Source organism: Bufo gargarizans, chromosome 4 (genome assembly GCF_014858855.1).
Source record: "Bufo gargarizans isolate SCDJY-AF-19 chromosome 4, ASM1485885v1, whole genome shotgun sequence".
Taxonomy (NCBI): domain Eukaryota; kingdom Metazoa; phylum Chordata; class Amphibia; order Anura; family Bufonidae; genus Bufo; species Bufo gargarizans.
The window spans coordinates 521360182-521387289 of record NC_058083.1 but is presented as its reverse complement, the minus strand read 5'-3'; the positions used below and the strand labels follow the sequence as shown (position 1 = coordinate 521387289).

Sequence of the window (27108 nt, the reverse complement as noted above, 5' to 3'; positions counted from 1 at the left end):
TAACTATTTGGGACGGAAGACAAGTAAGTCTAGACAGGGTTTTTCGGATCCCTCAGGCCGTGAAAACAGACTTGGATTGGTGGAAAGTAAAAAGAAGACTGCTAGGAGGCCTTCAGTGGCGGAATCATCCCGTCGTTCAAGTAATCACGGACGCAAGCCTCGGCGGCTGGGGAGCAAAGATAGGAGATCATCTTCTACAGGGTACCTGGCCCGCCAAGATAAGAGAGAGATCCTCCAACTACCGAGAACTATACGCAGTCCTGGAAGCATTACTAAAAGGAGAGTGTCTTCTAAAAGGGCGACATCTAAAAATAATGTCAGACAATACCACAACGGTGGCTTATCTGCGTCACCAAGGAGGGACAAGGTCACGGCCTCTTGGCGAGATAGCAGAAAGAATTTTCTCCTGGGCAGAAGAGAATGCTTTATCTCTGTCCGCCATCCACCTAAGGGGCTGCGAAAACGCAGTAGCAGACTTTCTGAGCAGAGAGATAGTAGATCCAGGAGAATGGTCTCTGAACAGGAATATCTTCCAGAAAATCTCGGAAAGATGGGGCTGTCCAGAGGTAGACTTATTCGCCTCCAGAAAAAATGCGCAGGTAGACTGTTTTTGCTCCCTAAACCCAGGAGACAATCCATGGGCAATCGATGCCCTATCAATACAATGGAATTGGAGACTAGCCTACGCCTTTCCCCCAATACCACTACTACCTCGGGTCGTCCAGAAGCTCCAGGAGGAACCGACTACTCTCATCCTGATAGCTCCTCTATGGCCAAAGAGAAGTTGGTTCTCCACTCTAAGACAGCTATCGCTGGAAGATCCGTGGGAGATTCCCTTCCAGAGGGATATTCTAGTCCAGGGCCCTCTTCTTCATCCAGACCCAGGCATATTCAGGCTGTCAGCCTGGATCCTGAGAGCGAGACGCTAAGAAGCAGAGGACTTTCGGAAAAGGTGATACTTACTCTGAGGGCAAGTAGAAAAAAGGTGACCTCCTCCATCTACCTTAAGATCTGGAAGAAATACTGTTCCTGGTTAGGAGTTGAGAGCCCAGACACCACCTCTCCTCCCATCAACAGAATTTTGGACTTTCTACAGTGCGGCCTTGAGTTAGGCCTTAGACCTAGTACTTTGAAGGTCCAAATTTCTGCCCTCAGCTCCTTCTATGACTGCAGCCTGGCCAACCACAGATGGATCAGAAGATTCTTCAGAGCGGTTTCAAGATTGAGACCCTCTCTGAGATCCAGAACTCCGACTTGGGATCTTAACATCGTACTAGAGGGCCTAACAAAACCTCCATTTGTACCTTTGTCGGAGATCTCCTTAAAACACCTTTCCCTCAAAACTGCCTTTCTGATCGCTATCACCTCAGCCAGACGCATTGGAGAGATTCAGGCCTTGTCTTGTAGAGAGCCCTACCTCCAAATTAACAAAGATCACATCCGTCTAACTCTCGACCCAGGTTTTCTCCCTAAGGTAGTCTCTCCTTTCCATCTAGAGCAGGAGATCTTCCTACCCTCTTTCCCTAGGTCCGAACATTCAGGGTCTAGTGATAGGTTACATCTCCTGGATGTTAGGGACATAGTTATCCGTTACCTGGACTCTACCAGAGATTTCAGGGTGGATGACAATCTTCTTATTCAGTTTTCAGGGAAAAATAAAGGAAAGAAGTTAGCCAGGTCTTCCATAGCCAGATGGATCAAATCCACTATTGAATGCTGCTACAAAATCCAGAACAAACCCAGTCCTGGTAATGTTAAAGCCCATTCTACTAGGGCCACTGCCTCTTCTTGGGCCGAGAAAGGAGGGGTCTCGCTGGACCAGATCTGTAAAGCCGCAACCTGGTCTAGCACTAATACTTTTGTAAGACACTATCGTCTTAATCTTCCGGACGCGAATGAAGCTCTTTTCGGCCGGAAGGTTCTACAGGCGATATCCCCACCCATTTAGTTATCTGATATGTCTCAATGTGGGCCGTCATGGTGGATGAAATGGAAAAACCGCAATTAGACTTACCGGTAATTCCGTTTCCTTGAATCCACCATGACGGCCCATACTATTCCCCTTCCCTAAAAAAAAAAAAAAAAAAAAAAAAGGGATTTTTTGGATATAAGTTGCATGTACATGCAGATAATTATTTAGGAGTTTAAGGGTATGGATCAATATCCTTTTACTTTTGTTCCACCTTTCGGGTAATTGTAAAGCACTGAGGAGGTGGAGGGGTGGGGGGTTCTTAAACTCTCTCTATGTGTTCCTGCCCCTACAGAGGTCAAGGGTCAATCTCAATGTGGGCCGTCATGGTGGATTCAAGGAAACGGAATTACCGGTAAGTCTAATTGCGTTTTTTTTTACACATTTTGATTTCAAACTACTTACCACACATTAGGGCCCCTAGAATGCCAGGGCAGTATAACTACCCCACAAGTGACCCCATTTTGGAAAGAAGACACCCCAAGGTATTCCGTGAGGGGCACGGCGAGTTCCTAGAATTTTTTTATTTTTTGTCACAAGTTAGCGGAAAATGAGACTTTGTAAGAAAAAAATAAAATAAAAAATAAATCATCATTTTCCGCTAACTTGTGACAAAAAATCAAAAGTTCTATGAACTCACTATGCCCATGAGTGAATACCTTAGGGTGTCTACTTTCCGAAATGGGGTCATTTGTGGGGTTTTTCTACTGTCTGGGCATTGTAGAACCTCAGGAAACATGACAGGTGCTCAGAAAGTCAGAGCTGCTTCAAAAAGCGGAAATTCACATTTTTGTACCATAGTTTGTAATTGCTATAACTTTTACCCAAACCATTTTTTTTTTTTTTTTTTTAACCAAACATTTTTTTTTTAATCAAAGACATGTAGAACAATAAATTTTGCGAAAAATTTATATTTGGATGTCGTTTTTTTTGCAAATCGCTGTCCCTCAGAGAACAATAGCCTGAAGTGCACAAGGGGAGCTCTGGTCATTCCTGGACCCCTGAAGCTGTATGTGTGTGGGGGGGGGGGGGGGGTGTATATGACCCCTCCCTGTGGGGCAGGGGGTTGTGTTATCAGATCTTCCTCAGGGATCTGGTGATCCCGATCAGCAGGACAGCAGAGCTCATCAATCAGTGTTGGCATGTCTGTTATTAGCAGCTGGCTCAATGGACTATTACCCCCATCATCCTACACTCGTCTCTACTCTTCATTTCCTGCAGATTGATTAGCAGGACAGGATATAATGCACCGGCTCTTTCCTCTGCTGACGGGTCTAATACACTTGCATTATCCTGGAGCATCTATCATGACTCTAGGTTGTGACATTCCTCTATTATTCCTTCTAGAAGTTAGGAATGAATTACCAGCAGTTTGCCAGTTGTTACCAGTTGGGGGCGTGTCCCTGCATAGTCTGTGTTCTCCACGGACAGCACACGTCCCCATTCATTTTAATGTGTGTATTCACACTTGAGGTTTTTTTTTTTTTAACCACGGTCGGTGGTTTTAGCGCGGACGCATGCTCTATTTTGCCCGTCTATTGGTCCGTGATAAGCACGTATGCAACACGGACGCCGTTCGTGTTGCCTCCGTGTTTCACGGATTATTAGGAAGAGATGCTTTGAAAAATTTTTTCAGCTGTGCAGGGTCAGTGAAACACGGATCCATCACGGAGGCGACACGGACGGCAGTGACTGGGTAGTTTCAGACTGCTGGAAACTTCACTGCTACTAGATATACCAGGTATACGTCTCAGGTGTAGGTCCTATCACGGGCAGGGTGGAGGCGCTAAAATTAATATGCTTTATTACAACGTAATTAAAAACGGGGAAAATGTCTCACAATTCACAAGCAAACTTAAATGAGAGAAAACCGTACGGCAAAACGCTGTTGCCTAGTGCGCCGGCGTTGGCTAGTAAGGTATCGGATATAGAAAGAAGGTGGGCGGTAAAAATATAGGTCTGAGAAGCCTAGAGGGTCCGTAACTCACAATATACCACACTGCCCAGGGTATCTTAGAAGCGATGACCACCCCAGGGAAGGCTCTCAGAAGCCCTGACCACATAGAGCGTCTACGCATTTCATCATCGGGAGCACGTGGTCAGATGATACACGAAGCTGCCACACACACCAAAAGTGTGGACAGCACACCGTGTGGTATCTGCATCAGTATGTCCGTTCCGTAGCCCGCAAAAAAAAATAGAACATGTCCTATTCTTGTCCGTTTTAGGCATTGTTACAATGGATCCACAAAAAACAACTGATGGCATACGGATCAGTTCAGTCCCTCTTACGTTTTTTTGCTGGAGAAAATACCGCAGAATGCCGGATCCGGCATTAATTAATTTCCTGGAGATGGGTATAAACTACTGGAAAACCCCCTTTAAATTTATCCTACCGGTTTGTGTATGCAGCTCCTATTCAGAACTGTGTGTTTCCGTGGTTACAGATGACAAACTGGTCTGGCGTAGTCCAATCCTGCAGTTGTGTTCTCCCTCTTTCTGGTAAGGGGGGGGGGAGATGAAATGAAGGTGTATCAATTTGATTCCATTTCCAAGATTTCTGCTTGCTGTCAGTGAATGTGAAAACCTCTACAGGCCTAATACTTTTTCACAGCTGAGGGTTTGTTGCTACTGTATCCAGTCTAGACAGACCTCTGTAAGCTGAACTGATACATTGTATCAGTCAGGACAGCAGAGAGGAGTGTGCTGCCTGTGTGACTACTTCAGAGGATTGATTAGACTGGATATAATTGTACCAAACCCTCAGCTGTGAGAAGTACTATGTATTGGCTTCACCAAGTCCCTGAATGTCAGGTCCCCCCTGACTGTGCAGCAATACCCCTCTCCTACGTTGTGATAGTAGTCGGATCTGCCAGTCAGAACCCTAGGAAAGCTGGAACGCTGCCCTTGTAGGGGAGGTAACGGCGGCTGCGCAGTTCACATTGCGGGGTGTGCACCCTCCTAGTTCCTTGCAGCTCTGTGGTCGCTCCCCATTGTGGTGTGTGGAACCTTCACCGCACAAGTCTGGGGACGTCAAGGGCTTAGAGGGGTATTCTCATCTGGCACATTCATGGCCTATCACTAGGGCATGCCATCAATGTCAGATGGTTGCAGGTCCTTCTTCTGGGACCCATTGCCATCTCCAGAACTGAAGTGAACAGAGAGCACACTGCGCATGCGCCACCACCCTCTGTTCACTACTAGAGGAGTTTCAAAAATAGCCAAGCGACGACTCGCCTGTTTCCGGCAGCCCGTAGAGGTGAATGGAGAAGGGGCCGCACTTGCTCTGCTATCAGGTGAATGGAGCAGCGCTTGCGCTGTGCACTTTCCATTCACCGCATTGGGACTTCCAAAAACAGCCGAGCATGCTCACTCAGCTGTATCCGGAACTCCCATAGCTATGAATTGTGAGCACGCTGTTTAAACCTACAGAACCGATGTGATTGTCGTTGCTTTCTTTCCCCCGTAGTCTCCCGTGTTTGATGGGAAGGTCCCGCACTGGCACCACTACCTCTGCTTCTGGACGCGGGCGCGAGTCTTATCTCAGGCGGAAATCGATGGCTTCACCGACCTGCGCTGGGAGGACCAGGAGAAGATCAAGAAGGCAATTGAGACCGGGGGAGCTGCAGGCGGTAGGTTGTGAATAAAGCTGGAAAGTTCTGCTACTCTTTAAAATATTTTGTTTCCTTTCTTCCGGCTGTCAGTGAATGGAAACCGTTGTCATGATCACATTGCCACGTCTGAAAAGTCCAAACTATTAAAATATAAAATAAAAAAATCTATGTGGTGAACGCCTTATAGAAATATTTTTTTTTCTTCAAAAATGAAAACGCACAGAATATCGGTATAAGCTATCGGCTATTGGCCTGAAAGTTCAGAGGTTATTGGTATCGACTCAAAAAAATTGTATCGGTTGATCCCTAGTCTCTTCCAGATGGCGGACTATATACTAGGGCAATCATCATCACTCATCGGTATGTATGTAGTTGTGCAGCACTAAACACACACACATTTTCGGGGGCCAGCTGTATGGCAGAAAGAAAAACCCTCCATTTGCTCGAAAAAAAATTCCAAAGGCGCACTCCACAAACCTTCTGCCCCTACTTAAGCGATAGTTAAGTGCGCCTCTTTTCATCCAAACCTCGCCTAGGAAAGGGACGCATGAGGAGGGTAGAAAGGCCTCGTCCCCTACAGCCACATAGGGCGCAGGTGGACCAGAGGAGCCAGGAAGGTTTGCTTGCCGTGGTACGTCCAGTTGGTTGGACTGAAGCCACCGACCCATTCTGGAAGCCCCTGAAGATACGAGCATCTGCAGTACTTCCATAGGACCCAATATCTACAACTATAAACCTGTAGTTTGTGTCAGCCAAGGCCAACAAAACTACAGAGAAAAACTGCTTATAATTATAGAATCGGGACCCTTAGTTCGGTGGCTTCTTAACCCGTATGTGCTTCCCGTCAAGGGCACCTATACAGTTTGGAAATTGTACCCTCTCCCGGAAGCCCTGGGCTATATGAAGCCACTGCTGCCTGGCTGGACTTGGCAGCACCAAAGCTTTGAGCCTCAACTAAATGGTGGCACATGTAGCCCGTACCACACCAGCAATTGTGGAGGTCCCCATTCTAAACTAAAAATGTAAGGAAGAAAAAGAGTTGCCCGTCGCCAGATATCTGAAAAGAAAAACAAATATAATTAGCACCATTAATACACAAAAGATCACGTTTCCCCAAAAATTCGGCTACTTTCACACTGGCGTTTTGGCTTTCCGTTCGTTGTGAGATCCATTCAGGGCTCTCACACGCGGTCCAAAACGGATCAGTTTTGCCCTAATGTATTCTGAATGGAAAAGGATCCGCTCAGAATGTATCAGTTTGCCTCCGTTCCGTCTCAATTCCTCTTTTGGTGTCCGTCTGATGAAACTGAGCCAAACGGATCCGTCCTGACACACAATGTAAGTCAATGGGGACGGATCCGTTTTCACTGGCACAATAGAAACCGGATCCGTCCTCCACTGACTTTCAATAGTGTTCAAGACTGATCCGTCTCGGCTATGCTAAAGATAATACAAACGGATCCGTTCTGAACGGATCAGTCCACGACGGATCCACACAAAACGCGAGTGTGAAAGTAGCGTCTTATGGGCAGGTGCGTCTTATAGGGCGAAATATACGGTAAGTACTTGTAACGGATCTCCTGGCACCCCGATCGGGTACCTCAGTCGATAGATGCTCCTAGTGCTTTCCGAGGACTCCAAGCACTCCACTTGACACCGTACGCACTGCAGACCCCACGAACTGCCGAAGCTTGGTTGAGGTCTCCTACCCACCCTGGACCTACGACCAGGCTCCAGTGGGGGAACCTCTCCTAAATCCCGAGAGCAGGAACAGCTCTTACAAGAGCTAGTAGTTATGCCAGGGGAGTATAGCAAATCTCCAGCGTATAGCAATCCCCCAGTGTCGATCAGTTACCCAAACACCAGCCTCAACATGATGAAGGGTAAAATAGGAACTCTTTATTGAGGGCTACTCGCCCGTATTTATGCAGGTCTAGTGGACACGCCCCTAGGGGACCAGATGGAAGACTGTGACACAGGACAGATATGCAGCAATTCAGGATACAGACACCACACATCCCCACAATGCATCATGGTCTCCTCCTCTCTGCCCTGGAGACACCCGAGGAGCAATCCAATTATCTCTCAGGACAAAGGGAAATCGCCAATACACATGTGGAGACAACAGGACCGAAAATCGCCATTTAAACATACAATGTCACAACCTTTACAGTAAACACAGACATTTAACATATCCCCACATAGCTCAAGTCTGAGTGCATATCATTAGGTGAATGGCACTCAGACTACACGAATACAATACTATTAGCTATCTGGGTACCCTCACATAACATACAATAAAATTCCAAAGACAGAAAAACACATGAACTTATATAACTATGCCGCTATTGCATAAAACCGGTGCATACAACATGGGACCGTAATCACATGGTAAGAGGCTGGCAAGTAGTCCTCTCCAAGCACTCGTGGCAACCTCAAAAGAGGGGAGTTTGTCACAGTACTGATACATAGAACAGGTAATGTTCAGAATACACAGGCCACGGATCAAACTGCTATGTATTGTCAAACAGTGGATCATTCATGTATGAGTCTTACCTTAAAGCAGGCATGCTCAACCTGCGGCCCTCCAGCTGTTGTAAAACTACAACTCCCACCATGCCCTGCTGTAGGCTGTTTGGGAATAATGGGAGTTGTAGTTTTGCAACAGCTGGAGGGCTGCAGGTTGAGCATGCCTGCCTTAAAGTAATAATGAATGAAGTATGCGAGGAAGAAAATGATAGCGGCACTCGCCCGACTGCAGCAAACAGTTTCTTTAATCCTTGAAAAGTGTATACAAGGTAACAGCAGGCTGGGGCGGATACAGGCGTGTGTGAGCAGGCTGGGGCGGATACAGGCGTGTGTGAGCAGGCTGGGGCGGATACAGGCGTGTGTGAGCAGGCTGGGGCGGATACAGGCGTGTGTGAGCAGGCTGGGGCGGATACAGGCGTGTGTGAGCAGGCTGGGCCGGATACAGGCGTGTGTGAGCAGGCTGGGCCGGATACAGGCGTGTGTGAGCAGGCTGGGCCGGATACAGGCGTGTGTGAGCAGGCTGGGCCGGATACAGGCGTGTGTGAGCAGGCTGGGCCGGATACAGGCGTGTGTGAGCAGGCTGGGCCGGATACAGGCGTGTGTGAGCAGGCTGGGCCGGATACAGGCGTGTGTAGGGCGGATACAGGCGTGTGTGAGCAGGCTGGGGCGGATACAGGCGTGTGTGAGCAGGCTGGGGCGGATACAGGCGTGTGTGAGCAGGCTGGGGCGGATACAGGCGTGTGTGAGCAGGCTGGGGCGGATACAGGCGTGTGTGAGCAGGCTGGGGCGGATACAGGCGTGTGTGTGCTGAGTGGTTAGCTGGCGACGGCCGTTTCGCGCTTCCTCTGGCCTGCTGAGGGACTCCGCCGTATGTTGGTGTCCTGGAAAGTCGAGGCAGGCCGCAACTCCCCCAACAGCCGATCAGAGGCAGCGAGCGACATGCGGCAATAATGATAGAACTTTACAGGGTGCGCACCGAGGTCAGAGTACAAACCAACAAATTTCCCTTTGCCGAATGATAGGATGCACCCACATCCGCTTCCTCCTCTATCATTACTGGACGATCTCCAAAACAGCGGAAGACCAGCCAGTGCAAGAACACATGGTCAGTGGGTGGTAAGGTGAAAGTGGACATCCTGCAAAGGAAAATCCAAAAACCCAACACACAAACCAGCACTGGCGGATTCAAGGGGGAGGGGGCAACGGGGCAATTGCACCCCCCTGAGCTGGCGGCGCGTCTCTGGTGAAAAGTGCGGGGGGGGGGGGCAGCGGTAGGGCACAGGGAGATGAACGCTTCCATTATAGAAGCGCTCCTCTCCATAGTCATCTGTGTCGCCGTCCTACAGGTGGATGCTGTGGGGCAGGGGAGGCGTCTCCCTTCCCCGTTCCTCTGATAGGCTGCACTAGGCCTGCATCGCATCCCTGACATGGAGGTAAGTATAACTGGTTTATTATATGTACAATACTTTTACTGGCACATGATGGGGGGCCTCTTGTTACTGGCACATGGTGGGGAGGCTCTTGTTACTGGCACATGATTGGGGGGCATCTATGGGGGCACATCTTACAAGTATATGATTGGGGGCACTTTTTACTGGCACATTATTGGTGGGCACTATAGGGGCATCTACTGAGGCCACAAAGAAGGGGTATTTTATATGGAGGGCTCTGTACAGTAGAATTTTATACTGGGACACATTATGGTGGGTACTATGGGGAAGGGGGGAGAGGAGTACTATGGGGAAGGGGGGAGAGGAGTACTATGGGGGCAAATTAAGGGGGACACTGAGGGCATCTACTGGGGCATTTTATACTGGTACATTATGGGGGGCACTAGGAGGAAGGGGAGAGGAGCACTATGGGGGCATTGTATAGGGGTATTTTATACTGGCACATTATGGGGGCACTATGAGGACATTAGCTCAACTGGGGGCATTACAAGGGGGTATTTTTTGCACTGTCACATCATAAGGGGAATTATTTCTACTGGGGGGGACATTATGGTGGGCTTTATTACTCCCCCGTGGTATGAGCCCCTAGTAGCAGCACCAGCCTCTCCCTGCTCTGCTGTCCCTCTGCCCCTTCTCCAAATCATTCTCATTAGGATAGAGCACAACATCAGCTCCGCCGACCCCCGGCCAAAGTGTGGAAGTGGCGTCCGAGATCCCCAAGGGCCAAGTAACTGTAAGTTTTCATGTGAAATATGTTTATGTTATACACATAGGCTACACTGGGCCCCACAATATACAGTATACCGCTACACTGTGCCCCACAATATACAGTATACCTCTACACTGTGCCCCACAATATACAGTATACCTCTACACTGCCACACAATATACAGTATACCTCTACACTGTGCCCCACAATATACAGTATACCGCTACACTGTGCGACACAATATACAGTATACCGCTACACTGTGCCACACAATATACCTCTACACTGTGCCACACAATATACAGTATACCTCTACACTGTGCCACACAATATACAGTATACCTCTACACTGTGCCCCACAATATACAGTATACCGCTACACTGTGCCCCACAATGTACAGTATACCTCTACACTGTGCCCCACAATGTACAGTATAACCGCTAACTGTGCCCCACAATGTACAGTATACCTCTACACTGTGCCCCACAATGTACAGTATACCGCTACACTGTGCCCCACAATATACAGTATACCGCTACACCTGTGCCCCACAATATACAGTATACCTCTACACTGTGCCCACAATATACAGTATACCTCTACACTGTGCCCACAATATACAGTATACCTCTACACTGTGCCACACAATATACAGTATACCTCTACACTGTGCCCCACAATACAGTTATACCTCTACACTGTGACACAATATACAGTATACCGCTACACTGTGCCACACAATGTCCCGTATACCTCTACACTGTGCCCCACCAATTACAGTATACCTCTACACCTGTGCCACACAATATACAGTTATACCTCCTACACCTGTGTCCCCACAATATACAGACCTCCTACACGGTGCACCACAATATACAGTATACCTCTACACTGTGACCCACAATATACAGTTACTCTACACTGTACCAACACCATATACAGTATACCTCTACACCTGTGCATACACAATATATGCAGTATACCTCTACACCTGTTGCCCCACAATATACCAGTATTTACCTCTACCACCTGTGCCACACAATATACAGTATACCTCTACACTGTGCCCCTGTGCCACACAATATACAGTATACCTCTACACTGTACCCACAATATACAGTAACCTCTACAACGGTGCTACACATATACAGTATACCTCTACACTGTTGCCCCGCAATATACAGTATACCTCTACACTGTGCCCCGCAATATACAGTATACCTCTACACTGTGCCACACAATATACAGTATACCTCTACACTGTGCCACACAATGTACAGTATACCTCTGCACTGTGCCCCACAATATACAGTATTACCGCTACACTGTGCCCCACAATATACAGTATATACCGCTACACTGTGCCCACAATATACAGTATACCTCTACACTGTACCCCACAATATACAGTATACCGCTACACTGTGCCCCACAATATACAGTATACCTCTACACTGTGCCACACAATATAAAGTATAAACCTCTACACTGTTGCCACACAATATAAAGTATACCTCTACACTGTGCCATCACAATATACGTATACCTCTACAACTGTGCCCACACAATATACAGTATACCTCTACACTGTGCCCCACAATATACAGTATACCTCTACACTGTGCTCCACAACAATATACAGTATACCTCTACACTGTGCTCCACAATATACAGTATACCTCTACACTGTGCCCCGCAATATACAGTATACCTCTACACTGTGCCCCACAATATACAGTATACCTCTACACTGTGCCCCACAATATACAGTATACCTCTACACTGTGCCCCACAATATACAGTATACCTCTACACTGTGCCCCACAATATACCTCTACACTGTGCCCCACAATATACAGTATACCTCTGCACTGTGCCACACAATATACAGTATACCTCTACACTGTGCCCCACAATATACAGTATTAGGGATCGACCGATTATCGGATTTACCGATATTATCGGCCGATATTCAGGATTTTGAACACTATCGGTATCGGCATCTATTTTGCCGATATTCCGATAGTGTATGGGAACACAGATCGCGCTGCTGACAGCGCTCTCCGTGTTCCCCTTAGCAGCTCAGGGGAGAAGGAGCAGTGTCTCCTCCCCCTGTGCTGCTGCTGCCGCTGCCGCCAATGAGAGGACAGGGGACAGGAGGAGGGGAGGAGCTATGGCCACTGCTCCACCAATGAAGATTAATCTATCATTCATTCATATACAGGAGGCGGGAGCTGCAGGATCACATAGCCGGCTCCCGGCCTCTATGAGCTGTAGATGCGATCTGCGGTAGTTAACTCCTCAGGTGCCGCGGATCGCAGCTACTGCTCATAGAGGCCGGGAGTCGGCTATGTGATCCTGCAGCCAGCTCCCGCCTCCTGTATATGAAATTAAGCTTCATTGGTGGCGCAGTGCGCCCCCCAGTATCAGACATTGGTGGCGCAGTGCGCCCCCCCAAGCCCCCCAGTATCAGACATTGGTGGCGCAGTGTGCCCCCCCCCAGTATTAAGCATTGGTGGCGCAGTGCGCCCCCCCCCCTCCCCCCCAGTATTAAGCAGTGGTGGCGCATAGGGCCCCCCACCCCAGTCGCAGTGCGCCCCTCCACAGGATCCCCTCTCCCTTGCTCCTCCGATCCGAGCCCCAGCAGTGTAATGCTGGGGCTCCGATCGGTTACCATGGCAGCCAGGACGCTATTGAAGCCCTGGCTGCCATGATAAGCTCCATGCTGCTGTGTGCACAGAGCACAGAGCAGCAGGGACAGTGTGAGATCCTATTCACCCTGATAGATCTCTATCAGGGTGAATAGGACAAGGGTTCTAGTCCCTAAGGGGGCTAAAAGTTAGTTAAAAAAAAAAAAGTTACAAAAAAAATAATAAAAACACCAAAATATAAATGAAAAAGATAAAAAAAAAAAAAATACACATTAACAATAAACATTAATTTTCAGCAGATTTGTGGGAATTTTTTTTTTTTTTTCAAAAATGAAAATTCCCAGAATATCGGTATAAATTATCGGCTATCGGCCTGAAAGTTCACAAATTATCGGTATCGGTATCGGCCCTAAAAAATCAATATCGGTCGATCCCTATACAGTATACCTCTACACTGTGCCACACAATATACAGTATACCTCTACACTGTGCCCCACAATATACCTCTACACTGTGCCCCACAATATACAGTATACCTCTGCACTGTGCCACACAATATACAGTATACCTCTGCACTGTGCCACACAATATACAGTATACCTCTAGACTGTGCCACACAATATACAGTATACCTCTACACTGTGCCCCACAATATACAGTATACCTCTACACTGTGCTACACAATATAGACTATACCTCTACACTGTGCCCCACAATATACAGTATACCGCTACACTGTGCCCCACAATATACAGTATACCTCTGCACTGTGCCCCACAATGTACAGTATACCGCTACACTGTGCCCCACAATATACAGTATACCGCTACACTGTGCCACACAATATAAAGTATACCTCTACACTGTGCCCCACATTATACAGTATACCTCTAACACTGTGCCCCACAATATACATTATACCTCTACACTGTGCCACACAATATACAGTATACCTCTACACTGCGCCACACAATATACATATCCCGCTACACTGCGCAACAATATACAGTACCGCTACACTGCGCCACACAATATACAGTATACCGCTACACTGCGCCACACAATATAAAGTATACCTCTACACTGTGCCACACATATACAGTATAACGCTACACTGTGGCCACACAATATACAGTATACCGCTACACTGTGGCCACACAATATACAGTATACCGCTACTGTTCCACACAATATACAGTATACCGCTACACTGTGCCCACACAATAATACAGTATACCGCTACAACTGTGCCACACAATATACAGTATACCGCTACACTGTGCCACCAAATACAGTATACCGCTACACTGTGCCCACAATATACAGTATACCGCTACACTGTGCCCCACAATATATCATTATACCTCTACACTGTGCCACACAATATACAGTATACCGCTACACTGTGCCACACAATATACCAGTATACCTCTACACTGTGTCCACACAATTACAGTATACCGCTACACTGTGCCACACAATATACAGTATACCTCTACACTGTGCCCCACAATATACCGCTACACTGTGCCTCACAAGATACAGTATACCTCTACACTGTGCCTCACAATATACAGTATACCTCTACACTGTGCCACACAATATACAGTATACCTCTACACTGTGCCACACAATATACATTATACCTCTACACTGTGCCGCACAATATACAGTATACCTCTACACTGTGCCACACAATATACAGTATACCTCTACACTGTGCCCACAATATACAGTATACCGCTACACTGTGCCACACAATATACAGTATACCTCTACACTGTGCCCACAATATACAGTATACCGCTACACTGTGCCTACACAATATACAGTATACCTCTACACTGTGCCCACAATATACAGTAGTACCTCTACACTGTGGCCACACAATATACAGTATACCGCACACTGTGCCGCACAATATACAGTATACCTCTACACTGTGCCACACAATATACAGTATTACCTCTACACTGTGCCAGCACAATATACAGTATACCTCTACACTGTGCCGCACAATATACAGTATACCTCTACACTGTGCCACACAATATACAGTATACCTCTACACTGTGCCGCACAATATACAGTATACCGCTACACTGTGCCACACAATATAAAGTATACCTCTACACCCTTGTTCTGTGGCGGCGGACAGAAAATAATCTGGAAGTGCCCCTCCCGAGACCAGGCTCTGGATCCGCCACTGCAAACCAGCCAATCAAATCTCCTAAAAAAAATGGAGCTGTCCAAAAAACCAATGAACGCTGGGAGTATTTATATGTGTTTGCAGTAACAGGTGAATCTAGAGGATGGTTCCGGTTTTTTTTCACGTGCGTTAAAAGCGCATGCAATCCGCATGTCAGAAAGTGTTTGAAGGAATAGCTCACTCTTATGTAAAACAGGACCAGGTGCTCTAGGCCAGAAAACTGTATCACCCTTACAGATAGGATTAAGAAAATAAATATATTGAATTGGACTGGCACTCTGTATGTGTGGTAATATGGAATAAATATAATAAATGGTATAATATAAGTGATCACAATTTAATTCATAAACATAATATAATGCAATAAAATACACAATGTAATAAAAAATAATAAAAGCAGATATACGCTAAAAATTAATAGATGGCAGCACTGGTATATGTTGATACCTTTGTTAATTCATATAATATGGTTAGTATCCTATAATGAGCAAAAAGGTTGGATGAAGTAGGTGTCCTTTCAATCACATTAGAAAGTCCAAAACAATCCCATGTAGATGTAAAGTCCAATAATTGTATGGCTTGTGCAAAGGATTCAGCACCTATGTATTGACTCCTAAATAGCGGTATATAGCAGTCGCTGAAATATGATACTCCAGGTAAGAGAGTTATATCAGATCTTACCTTGAGCCGACTGAAGTGGACACAAACAGTCACTCACGTGTATGCTGCAGATAATCCCACGTTTAAGGCCGGAGCAATGTGGTCTATGGCGTGCTGTGGTGGACGCTAGAATGGTGCGGTCTGTAGCGTGTTGCTGGCTTGGCCGTCTGTATCACAGTGTGTACTGCGTCCCACGTGGTTCGTGACGTACCTCCAGTCCGGGATTTTAGCAGAGTATCGTGTGACCTGGTATACGGCAGTCAGAGTACCGAAGACTATGTTCGGCGAGATCTGGATATAGTTGTTCACTGGAGCGCTCCAGTAGTTGCAAAGAAATATTCTCAGATTACGATTCCATCTGAGTAATAAAAAAGGCCTTAATTCTGATGGGAGTATATCAGCTGGTTACGCCAGACGCGTTTCGGGGACCTCTTCCCCTTCCTCAGTGGCAGCTGATCTCCCAAAGTTTGGAATGAGTTTATATAGACTGCATAGAGAGACATAAAAGGTGGTTTGGATTCTCAATTCCAGTTTTTTGTTCTTTGTTCCATTTATCATAGGTACTTGCAAAAAGCGGTTTGGATTGTTTATTTCAATATTCCATTTATCATAGGTGCATAGATGATAAATGGAATATTGAAATAAACAATCCAAACCGCTTTTTGCAAGTACCTATGATAAATGGAACAAAGAACAAAAAACTGGAATTGAGAATCCAAACCACCTTTTATGTCTCTCTATGCAGTCTATATAAACTCATTCCAAACTTTGGGAGATCAGCTGCCACTGAGGAAGGGGAAGAGGTCCCCGAAACGCGTCTGGCGTAACCAGCTGATATACTCCCATCAGAATTAAGGCCTTTTTTATTACTCAGATGGAATCGTAATCTGAGAATATTTCTTTGCAACTACTGGAGCGCTCCAGTGAACAACTATATCCAGATCTCGCCGAACATAGTCTTCGGTACTCTGACTGCCGTATACCAGGTCACACGATACTCTGCTAAAATCCCGGACTGGAGGTACGTCACGAACCACGTGGGACGCAGTACACACTGTGATACAGACGGCCAAGCCAGCAACACGCTACAGACCGCACCATTCTAGCGTCCACCACAGCACGCCATAGACCACATTGCTCCGGCCTTAAACGTGGGATTATCTGCAGCATACACGTGAGTGACTGTTTGTGTCCACTTCAGTCGGCTCAAGGTAAGATCTGATATAACTCTCTTACCTGGAGTATCATATTTCAGCGACTGCTATATACCGCTATTTAGGAGTCAATACATAGGTGCTGAATCCTTTGCACAAGCCATACAATTATTGGACTTTACATCTACATGGGATTGTTTTGGACTTTCTAATGTGATTGAAAGGACACCTACTTCATCCAACCTTTTTGCTCATTATAGGATACTAACCATATTATATGAATTAACAAAGGTATCAACATATACCAGTGCTGCCATCTATTAATTTTTAGCGTATATCTGCTTTTATTATTTTTTATTACATTGTGTATTTTATTGCATTATATTATGTTTATGAATTAAATTGTGATCACTTATATTATACCATTTATTATATTTATTCCATATTACCACACATACAGAGTGCCAGTCCAATTCAATATATTTATTTTCGCAATCCGCATGTCACCTGCGTGGAAAAAACGCAATAACACAACACAGTCGCATACAAAACGGACAGCACACACCAGCAAACTCGCCCGATTATCACTGAGCGCATCCGGACCTAATCCGTCACGCTCGTGTGCAAGAGGCCTTATGGTTCCCATAGGGAACTATGACAAGCAGTCATCAGATTGCTTATGTGCCTATAGAGCCCTGCCACAAGCCGGGGCTCCATAGGAACTAATATGCTGCAGCTTCCTGTCACACAGGAGGACGGGGCTGCCGCATACACGCTCCCCGGCAGGTGGAGCACACCCAGAGGCGCGCGCTTCTGGGCTTTAGGGCATCTGCAGGGTTAAAATTCTGAGACTGGCGGCTAATCATGAAAGTGGACGCCATTTTTAAATGCCGATGTGAATTTACTGTTGGCAGTCAGAAATGGGTTAAAATAAAAATGAACGATCAAAAAAAAAATCATAAGCATCGCTGTGTCCAAAAACAATTAAAATATAAAAATATTTATCCCATACGGCGAATGGTACAACAGGAAAAAAAAATAATCTAAATGACTGATTCGCAGTTTTTTCATCACTTCATCTCCTCTAAAAAAATATTGAATAAAAAGGGATTAAAAAGTCACAATAAGAACTACAGATCGTCCTGCAAAACACGAGCCTCACACAGCGCCATAGACAGAACTATAGAAACCGCGACCGGTCAGAACATGGCGATGCAAGGAAAAAAAATTCCCCAGTTATTGGGAAAGTACTTGACGCAGAGAATAAGGGGAACAGGTCAGTTTCACCGCATACGGAACGCCATAAAAACAAAACCCGGAAAACTGTGGAGGAATTGCGTTTCTTTTTTTCCAGCGTCCTACTACATCGTATGCAATATTAAATGGAACCTATGTAATGGGTTCTCTCACCCTGGGGTGGGCTTTTTCCCAGTGGGATAAGGAACCCCTCTAACCAAGAGAGGAAAGGGGGGGCAAGACAAGTCACGTGGTTTTGAAGAAGGAAAAAAAAAATAGCAACAGCCCAAGTAACCAGACCACGTGACGCGCCCTGTCCCAGCCCCGTTATCTTCTCTTCCTAGCCTCTTCTACCTAGCAGGGGGGAGTAGTCGATGACCGATCTCTCGACAATTGTGTGAAGCGCCGGGCTGGCTCGGTGCTCGTCTTCCTTTGCCTGGTTTGTTGTGTGGCGGGCTCCTGGCTCCACGCCGCTGGTCCCCCCTGGGCTGTGAGTGAGTCTTCTGCCCGGTCATCTCCTCTCCTTTCCTGCAGTCATGGCCGACGCCTCCGAGAAGCTTTACCGGGCCGAGTACGCCAAGAGCAGCCGGGCCTCCTGCAAGAAGTGCGGGGACAACATCTCCAAGGAGTCGCTGCGGCTCGCCATCATGGTGCAGGTAAAGCATGCGGCCGCGTCTGGTTGGGTAGAGGCAGGTATTGGGAGGGGGTGCAGGCCTCCACATAGCAGAGCTGTGTGCCCCGGGGGATGACTTCCTGTGCAAAGTGCCAGCTGCCCCTTTAAGACGTGTTATTATGTAATTGTAGCCTGGGTGCTAAAACTTTTGCATGGGGACAACCCTGGCACCTGGTAGACCAATGCAGACCCATTACTGTGCACTTATATAGGGTCACTGTATGGACAAGGGTGTGTAAACTTATGCACAGGGGTCCATACTTAGATCTTGGACATTCTCCTCGGTGCATCCCTACAGCACATTATACGTTCCTGATCCAATAGGAGGCGCTGAAAGGGTGTTTAGACTTAGACAATTTTTCAAGTGGCTTGAGGCTTAGGGAGAGCGATGGGGGGAGTAGTACGCAGCCTGTCTATAGGGTCACTGTGTGCGTGTAAACTAATGCAAAGTCATCTAGAAACTGGGTTAGAGAGCGCAGTTTGCAACTGAAAGGGGGTTTGCAGGAGCAATGGTATGCAAGTCATCCCCCCCATAGGATTACAGTATGGACAGGGGTGTGTAAACTAACGCAACGGCACCTAGAAAGCCCACCAGAGGGGGATTGCATCCCAGGTCGTATGTGCTTAAAGGCGGTTTCCAAGGGTTTTAATACCTGTTCATCCATGGGCGTGTAAACTAACGCACAGGCAAGCGATCAGGACAGGAAGTAGATTTGTTCCGCTTACATGTTGGGAGTTGTAGTCTCACCACTGAGAGCGAGACGGCGCACTGTATTGGCCTCTAAATATAATTACAGCTGCTTCCGTTCAACGCCAGCAAGCAGAGATTTTGAAATTGGTGACCAGGGAGACGACTCAATATGAATGGGCTGCTGACCCCAGGTTATAATCGAGGGGGGAGGGGGGGGGGGCTGATGTAGACACATGGAGGTAAAGGTCTGGGGGGGGGATTCTGCACTTCCTATCGCTGTCCCCCCCCCCCCCCCCCCCCCCCCAGGTGGCTGATAACAGAGAACAATAGCCTGAAGTGCACAGGATGCAGGGGGCGCTCTGGTCATTACTGGACCCCTGAAGCTGTATGTGGGGGTGGGGGGTATATGACCCTTCCCTGTGGGGCAGGGGGTTGTGTTATCAGATCTTCCTCAGGGATCTGGTGATCCCGATCAGCAGAGCTCATCAATCAGTGTTGGCATGTCTGTAATTAGCAGCTGGCTCAATGGACTATTACCCCCCTCATCCTACACTCGTCTCTACTCTTCGTTTCCTGTAGATTGATTAGCATGACAGGATATAATGCACCGGCTCTTTCCTCTGCTGACGGGTCTAATACACTTGCATTCTCCTGGAGCATCTATCGTGACTCTAGGTTGTGACATTCCTCTATTATTCCTTCTAGAAGTTAGGAATGAATTACCAGCAGTTTGCCAGTTGTTACCAGTTGGGGGCGTGTCCCTGCATAGTCGGTGTTCTCCACGGACAGCACACGTCCCCATTCATTTTAATGTGTGTATTCACACTTGAGTTTTTTTTTTTTTTACCACGGTCGGTGGTTTGAGCGCGGACGCATGCTCTATTTTGCCCGTCTATTGGTCCGTGATAACCACGGATGCAACACTGACGCCGTTCGTGTTGCCTCCGTGTTTCACGGATTATTAGGAAGAGATGCTTTGAAAATTATTTTTCAGCTGTGCAGGGTCAGTGAAACACGGATCAATCACGGAGGCGTCACGGACGGCAGTGACTGGGTGGTTTCAGACTGTTGGAAACTTCACTGCTACTAGATATACCAGGTGTACGTCTCAGTGGTAGGTCCTATCTCGGGCAGGGTGGAGGCGCTAAAATTAATATACTTTATTACAACGTAATTAAAAACGGGGAAAATGTCTCACAATTCACAAGCAAACTTAAATGAGAGAAAACCGTACGGCAAAACGCTGTTGCCTAGTGCGCCGGCGTGGGCTAGTAAGGTGTCGGATATAGAAAGAAGGTGGGCGGTAAAAATATAGGTCTGAGAAGCCTAGAGGGTCCGTAACTCACAATATACCACACTGCCCAGGGTATCTTAGAAGCGATGACCACCCCAGGGAAGGCTCTCAGAAGACCTGACCACATAGAGCGTCGACGCATTTCATCATCGGGAGCACGTGGTCAGATGATACACGAAGCTGCCACACACACCAAAAATGCGGACAGCACACAGTGTGGTATCTGCATCAGTATGTCCGTTCCGTAGCCCGCAAAAAAAAATAGAACATGTCCTATTCTTGGATGGCATACGGATCAGTTCAGTCCCTCTTACGTTTTTTTTTTGCCTGGAGAAAATACCGCAGCATGCTGCAGTTTTCTCTCCGGACAAAAATCCTAAACACTTGCCGAATCCGGCATTAATTTCTATTGAAATGCATTAATGCCAGATCCGGCCCCAAGTGTTCCCGCAAAACGGATCCAGTTTCAGACTGTGCAGGGACCCCCCCAACTGGTAACACCCAGCTGGACCTGCATTGCAAACTGCTGGTAATTCATCAGTAACTTCTAGAACATGTCTCGGCAGACTCCGGCGCTCCAGCAGAATCCTCCTTTAACTTCTATGGGAGTTGCAAGAATAGTGTGGAAGTGTGCATGCTGGGAGTTGTAGTTTCACAGCAGCTGGAGTGCCGAAGGTTGCTGATCCTTTGTTCTAGAAGGAATAATAGAGAAATTGCACAACATAGTCCCAGGCATGGCCAACCTGCTACTCTCCAGCTGTTGTAAAACTACAACTCCCACCATGCCCTGCTGTAGGCTGATAGCTATGGGCATGCTGGGAGTTGTAGTTTTGCAACAGCTGGACAGCCTCAGGTTGGCCATCCCTGACATAGTCGATGCTTCAGACTAGTTATTACACGGGGAACGCAAGTAGTTAGTAAATAGGACCTGTCAGGGGAGGGGACGGGTCCTTGCTGCTTTGGACGCTGTAACAAAAGCAAATGCCCCGGATGTAAAATGCGGTCAGTAGTGATAATTGGGGCACTTTATTTGACTGGACAGGTGAGGTCCAGTTTTTGGATTGTAGGATTTCTTCGTCAAGAAGATAGGGTAGGTCATCAGTATCTGTTGGGGGTCCGACTCCTGTTTGAAGAGGCCTCGGTGACCACCACCTCTTCCTCGTCACATGATCTAGGCGCAGTGAATGAGCTGCAATACCAAGAACAGCCACTACCGACGTATGGCGCTGTGCTTGGTGAGCTGTGAGGAGGCCGCAGCAATATCCGGCCTCTATAAAGAACTGATCCGCGGGGATGTCAGAGCCCCGCCGATCTGATACCCATCCTGGAGATGGGTATAAACTACTGGAAACCCCCTTTAAGTTTAATCCTACCGGTTTGTGTATGCAGCTCCGATTCAGAACTGTGTGTTTCCGTGGTTACAGATGACAAATGGGTCTGGCGTAGTCCAATCCTGCAGTTGTTCTCCCTCTTTCTGGTAAGGGGGGGGGGGGGGGAGATGCAATGAAGGTGTATCAATTTGTTTCCATTTCCAAGATTTCTGCTTGCTGTCAGTGAATGTGAAAACCTCTACAGGCCTAATACTTTTTCACAGCTGAGGGTTTGTCACTACTGTATCCAGTCTAGACAGACCTCTGTAAGCAGAACTGATACATTGTATCAGTCAGGACAGCAGAGAGGAGTGTGCTGCCTGTGTGACTACTTCACAGAGGATTGATTAGACTGGATGCAATTGTACCAAACCCTCAGCTGTGAGAAGTACTAAGTATTGGCTTCCCCAAGTCCCTAAGGGTACATGCACACGTTCAGGATTCATGTGCGGAGAATCCGCACTGAAATCCGCAGGTGTTCGCAGGCAAATCTGTGCGGTCAATCGGCATTAATTGGTGCGGATTTCACTAAGTGAATGAAGGAAATCCGGTCAGGAAAAAAATAATTAATTGACATGTCGCGGATTTTAAGATCCGCACCGCAGGTCAAAATCCGCGCGGAAAAAATCTGCATCGTGTGCATTGAGAATTTCAAATTCTCATAGAATACAATGTACATGACCTACGGTGCGGATTTTCCGCACGCAAAATCCGCACGCAATCCTGATCGTGTGCAGGGGGCCTAAATGTCAGGTCCCCCCTGGCTGTGCAGCAATACCCCTCTCCTCCTACGTTGTGATAGTAGTCGGATCTGCCAGTCAGAACCCTAGGAAAGCTGGAACGCTGCCCTTGTAGGGGAGGTAACGGCGGCTGCGCAGTTCACATTGCGGGGTGTGCACCCTCCTAGTTCCTTGCAGCTCTGTGGTCGCTCCCCATTGTGGTGTGTGGAACCTTCACCGCACAAGTCTGGGGACGTCAAGGGCTTAGAGGGGTATTCTCATCTGGCACATTCATGGCCTATCACTAGGACATGCCATCAATGTCAGATGGTTGCAGGTCCTTCTTCTGGGACCCATTGCCATCTCCAGAACTGAAGAGAACAGAGAGCACACTGCGCATGCGCCACCACCCTCTGTTCACTACTAGAGGAGTTTCAAAAATAGCCAAGCGCCGGCTCACCTGTTTCCGGCAGCCCGTAGAGGTGAATAAAGAAGGGGCCGCACTTGCTCTGCTATTAGGTGAATGGAGCAGCGCTTGCGCTGTGCACTTTCCATTCACCGCATTGGGGCTTCCAAAAACAGCCGAGCATGCTCGCTCAGCTGTATCCGGAACTCCCATAGCTATGAATTGTGAGCACGCTGTTTAAACCTACAGAACCCATGTGATTGTCGTTGCTTTCTTTCCCCCGTAGTCTCCCATGTTTGATGGGAAGGTCCCGCACTGGCACCACTACCTCTGCTTCTGGAAGCGGGCGCGAGTCTTATCTCAGGCGGAAATCGATGGCTTCACCGACCTGCGCTGGGAGGACCAGGAGAAGATCAAGAAGGCAATTGAGACCGGGGGAGCTGCAGGCGGTAGGTTGTGAATAAAGCTGGAAAGTTCTGCAACTCTTTAAAATATTTTGTTTCCTTTCTTCTGGCTGTCAGTGAATGGAAACCTTTGTCGTGATCATGCCCTGCTGACAAAACTACTTCCCTTCCTGGCATGTTGGCGTGTTTCTGACTGATTACATGTTGTTCCCCACAGGACCTGGAGGTGATGGCAAAGGCGGTAAAGCGAATATGACACTGAATGATTTTGCAGCTGAATATGCAAAGTCCAACAGAAGCACCTGCAAAGGCTGCGAGGAGAAGATAGAGAAGGTAACGGGCGGATGGTTTAACATGTTGTCCCATGACAACGGTCAGATAGGGCAGGGATGTCAAACTTGTGGCCCTCCTAAACTACAACTTCTTCCATCATGCTCGGCTTACAGCTATTAGGGCATGCTGGGAATTGTAGTTTTGCAACCTCTGGGCGGGAGGGGGGCCACGAGTTTGACCCTTGGGATAGGGGATAAGCGTCTAATCGTTGGGGGTCTGATCACTGGGTCTCCTGCCGATCAAGAGAACAGATGCCCCATGTTCCCCATTTTAATGGAGCGGCAGCCATGCATGTGTGCTTCTGCTCCATACATATCCGTGGGACTGCCGGAGGTCGCTGAGGGCTACCAGAGGCCTCGCAGAGTTCAGTAGACTGGTAGCACACATGCGTGACTTCTGCCCTACTGGGGGAGCTTGCAATGTGCACTTTACAGTATCTCAGCTCCCTCTCATGGTGGCAGCAGACAGACCAATGCATCCTTAGTGTCCATTCAGACGTCCCTGGTGTTTTGCGTAAAACACTGACGCCGCACATCGCTGGTACTAAATAGAGGATTCCTATTCTTGTCCGAAGCTGCGGACAACAATAGGACATGCTCTATCTTTTTGCGGAGCCGCGGACTAGAAATGCGGCACTGGCCAAAAGGATATTAACAACTTGAACAGGAGGGTGTCCCATGGGGGAGGCTGGCAGTGGTTGCAGGAGGGCGTCCCATGGGGGAGGCTGGCAGTGGTTGCAGGAGGGTGTCCCATGGGGGAGGCTGGCAGTGGTTGCAGGAGGGTGTCCCATGGGGGAGGCTGGCAGTGGTTGCAGGAGGGTGTCCCATGGGGGAGGCTGGCAGTGGTTGCAGGAGGGTGTCCCATGGGGGAGGCTGGCAGTGGTTGCAGGAGGGTGTCCCATGGGGGAGGCTGGCAGTGGTTGCAGGAGGGTGTCCCATGGGGGAGGCTGGCAGTGGTTGCAGGAGGGTGTCCCATGGGGGAGGCTGGCAGTGGTTGATGGAGGGTGTCCCATGGGGGAGGCTGGCAGTGGTTGCAGGAGGGTGTCCCATGGGGGAGGCTGGCAGTGGTTGCAGGAGGGTGTCCCATGGGGAAGGCTGGCAGCGGTTGCAGGAGGGTGCCCCATGGGGGAGGCTGGCAGTGGTTGCAGGAGGGTGCCCCATGGGGGAGGCTGGCAGTGGTTGCAGGAGGGTGCCCCATGGGGGAGGCTGGCAGTGGTTGCAGGAGGGTGTCCCATGGGGGGAGGCTGGCAGTGGTTGCAGGAGGGTGTCCCATGGGGGGAGGCTGGCAGTGGTTGCAGGAGGGTGTCCAGTTTGCACTTACAGTATGAAGCACTAATGTATAAAGAAACCGATCCTTGGACAGATCTTATTTTTTTTTTTTTGGCGGGGGGCAGGGAATACAGAACAACCCATCTCCTATGTGAAGAGGCGTGTGCCCCCTCGGGTTCATGGTCGCTGACCTGTGTGTTGCCTTTGCAGGGTCAGGTCAGGTTATCGAAGAAGAGCCTGGATGTGGAGCGCCCTCAGCTGGGCATGATCGACCGCTGGTATCACCCGGACTGTTTTGTGAGCCGCAGGGAGGAGCTCGGGTTCCTCTCCATCTACAGCGCCAGCCAGATGAAGGGCTTCAGCATCCTCAGTGCCGAAGACAAGGAGACGCTGAAAGCCAAGCTCCCGGCAGTGAAGACCGAGGCCGGGTAAGTGTGTGCCACCTGTACACAGTGTATCTCCACAAGTCGTTACAGTGTGTCATGGCTCATGTTTGACAGATCGGTGGAGACGTTCTGCTTGACAACCACAATCTATTTCGCATTATAGGAGGTCATCTAATCGGTTAGGGGGTGTGCCTTGATACAATCAGCAGAATAGGGAGTGCAGCTCTAGAGTATGATACAGGATGTAACTCAGGAGCAGTACAGTATGTATGTACACAGTGACTGCACCAGCAGAATAGTGAGTGCAGCTCTGGAGTATAATACAGGATGTAACTCAGGATCAGTACAGGATAAGTAATGTATGTACACAGTGACTGCACCAGCAGAATAGTGAGTGCAGCTCTGGAGTATAATACAGGATAGTAATGTACTGTATGTACACAGTGACTGCACTAGCTATCGAAAACTGTCTGACAATCCCAGTGGTCACTGTAGTGGCTGCCATGAGAGGTTGTGAACATTGAAGCAGCTGAATCAAATATGTGATTATTTCTATATAATGTTTATTTGGAGATAATGATTCCTGCTCGGTGCTCAGATCAGTGATGAGAGCGGCGTGTGCGCTGTGAAGTGCATGCTCCAGAAACCAGATATTATGAGGTAGATCATACAGGCGGCTAAAGTAAATTCTATATTGATGGTTCTCTAATTTGTTATGGGTCTTGGGATGCGGCGATGCAAAGAAAAATAGTATTTAATAAAAAATAAAAGGGTTTTCCTTTTGTAGTAAAATGTAAAAAAAAACATGTATTGAGTAAAGTTATCATGGTATTTGTGCCAAAAGATGAACACTGCAAAATTTATAACATAAATAGTTTAATACAAGTTAATCGATGGGTTGTGTACCCCAAAATGTTGCCATAAAAAAAAAAAAAAACTTGCTTGATCATTAAGGCTGGCGACCAAGGGGTTAAAGATTTTATTTATTTTTTAAATAATTTTTTTTGTAGTTCTCTTATATTCAGGATAGGTCATTAATACCTGATCGTTGGGAGTCTGGCGATCAGCTGTTTGAAGGGGCTGAGGAGCTCTGGTGAGCGCAGCCGCCTCCTCTTCCTAGGCCGGTGATGTCAGGTTCATTGGCCTATGTGCAGCTCGGTCCCATTCAAGTGAAGGGGATTGACCTGCAATACCAATCACAGCCACTATACAATGTGCGGCGCTGTGCTTGAAATGATATGAACGGCCCCAATGTATATGGAAAAAATACATTCTTGCACAACAAATAAGCTTCATTTACATAAAACCGGAGGACCCCTTTAAAAAAAACTTGAATGAACAGAATGCCATTGGCAGGTTATAAAAGCCGCAGGGGGCGCTC

General features: G+C 47.8%; 1 protein-coding gene across 1 annotated transcript in view; it reads left to right on the top strand.

Moving 5' to 3' along the window:
* PARP1 (poly(ADP-ribose) polymerase 1) overlaps positions 1-27108 on the top strand; it is a 62030-nt gene that overhangs the window by 9530 nt on the left and 25392 nt on the right. Inside the window, exons 4-8 of the mRNA XM_044290258.1 lie at positions 5439-5601; positions 18718-18839; positions 23623-23785; positions 23958-24073; positions 25552-25769. Of these exons, the coding sequence (XP_044146193.1) occupies positions 5439-5601; positions 18718-18839; positions 23623-23785; positions 23958-24073; positions 25552-25769 (782 nt within the window). The remainder of the gene's footprint in view (positions 1-5438; positions 5602-18717; positions 18840-23622; positions 23786-23957; positions 24074-25551; positions 25770-27108) is intronic.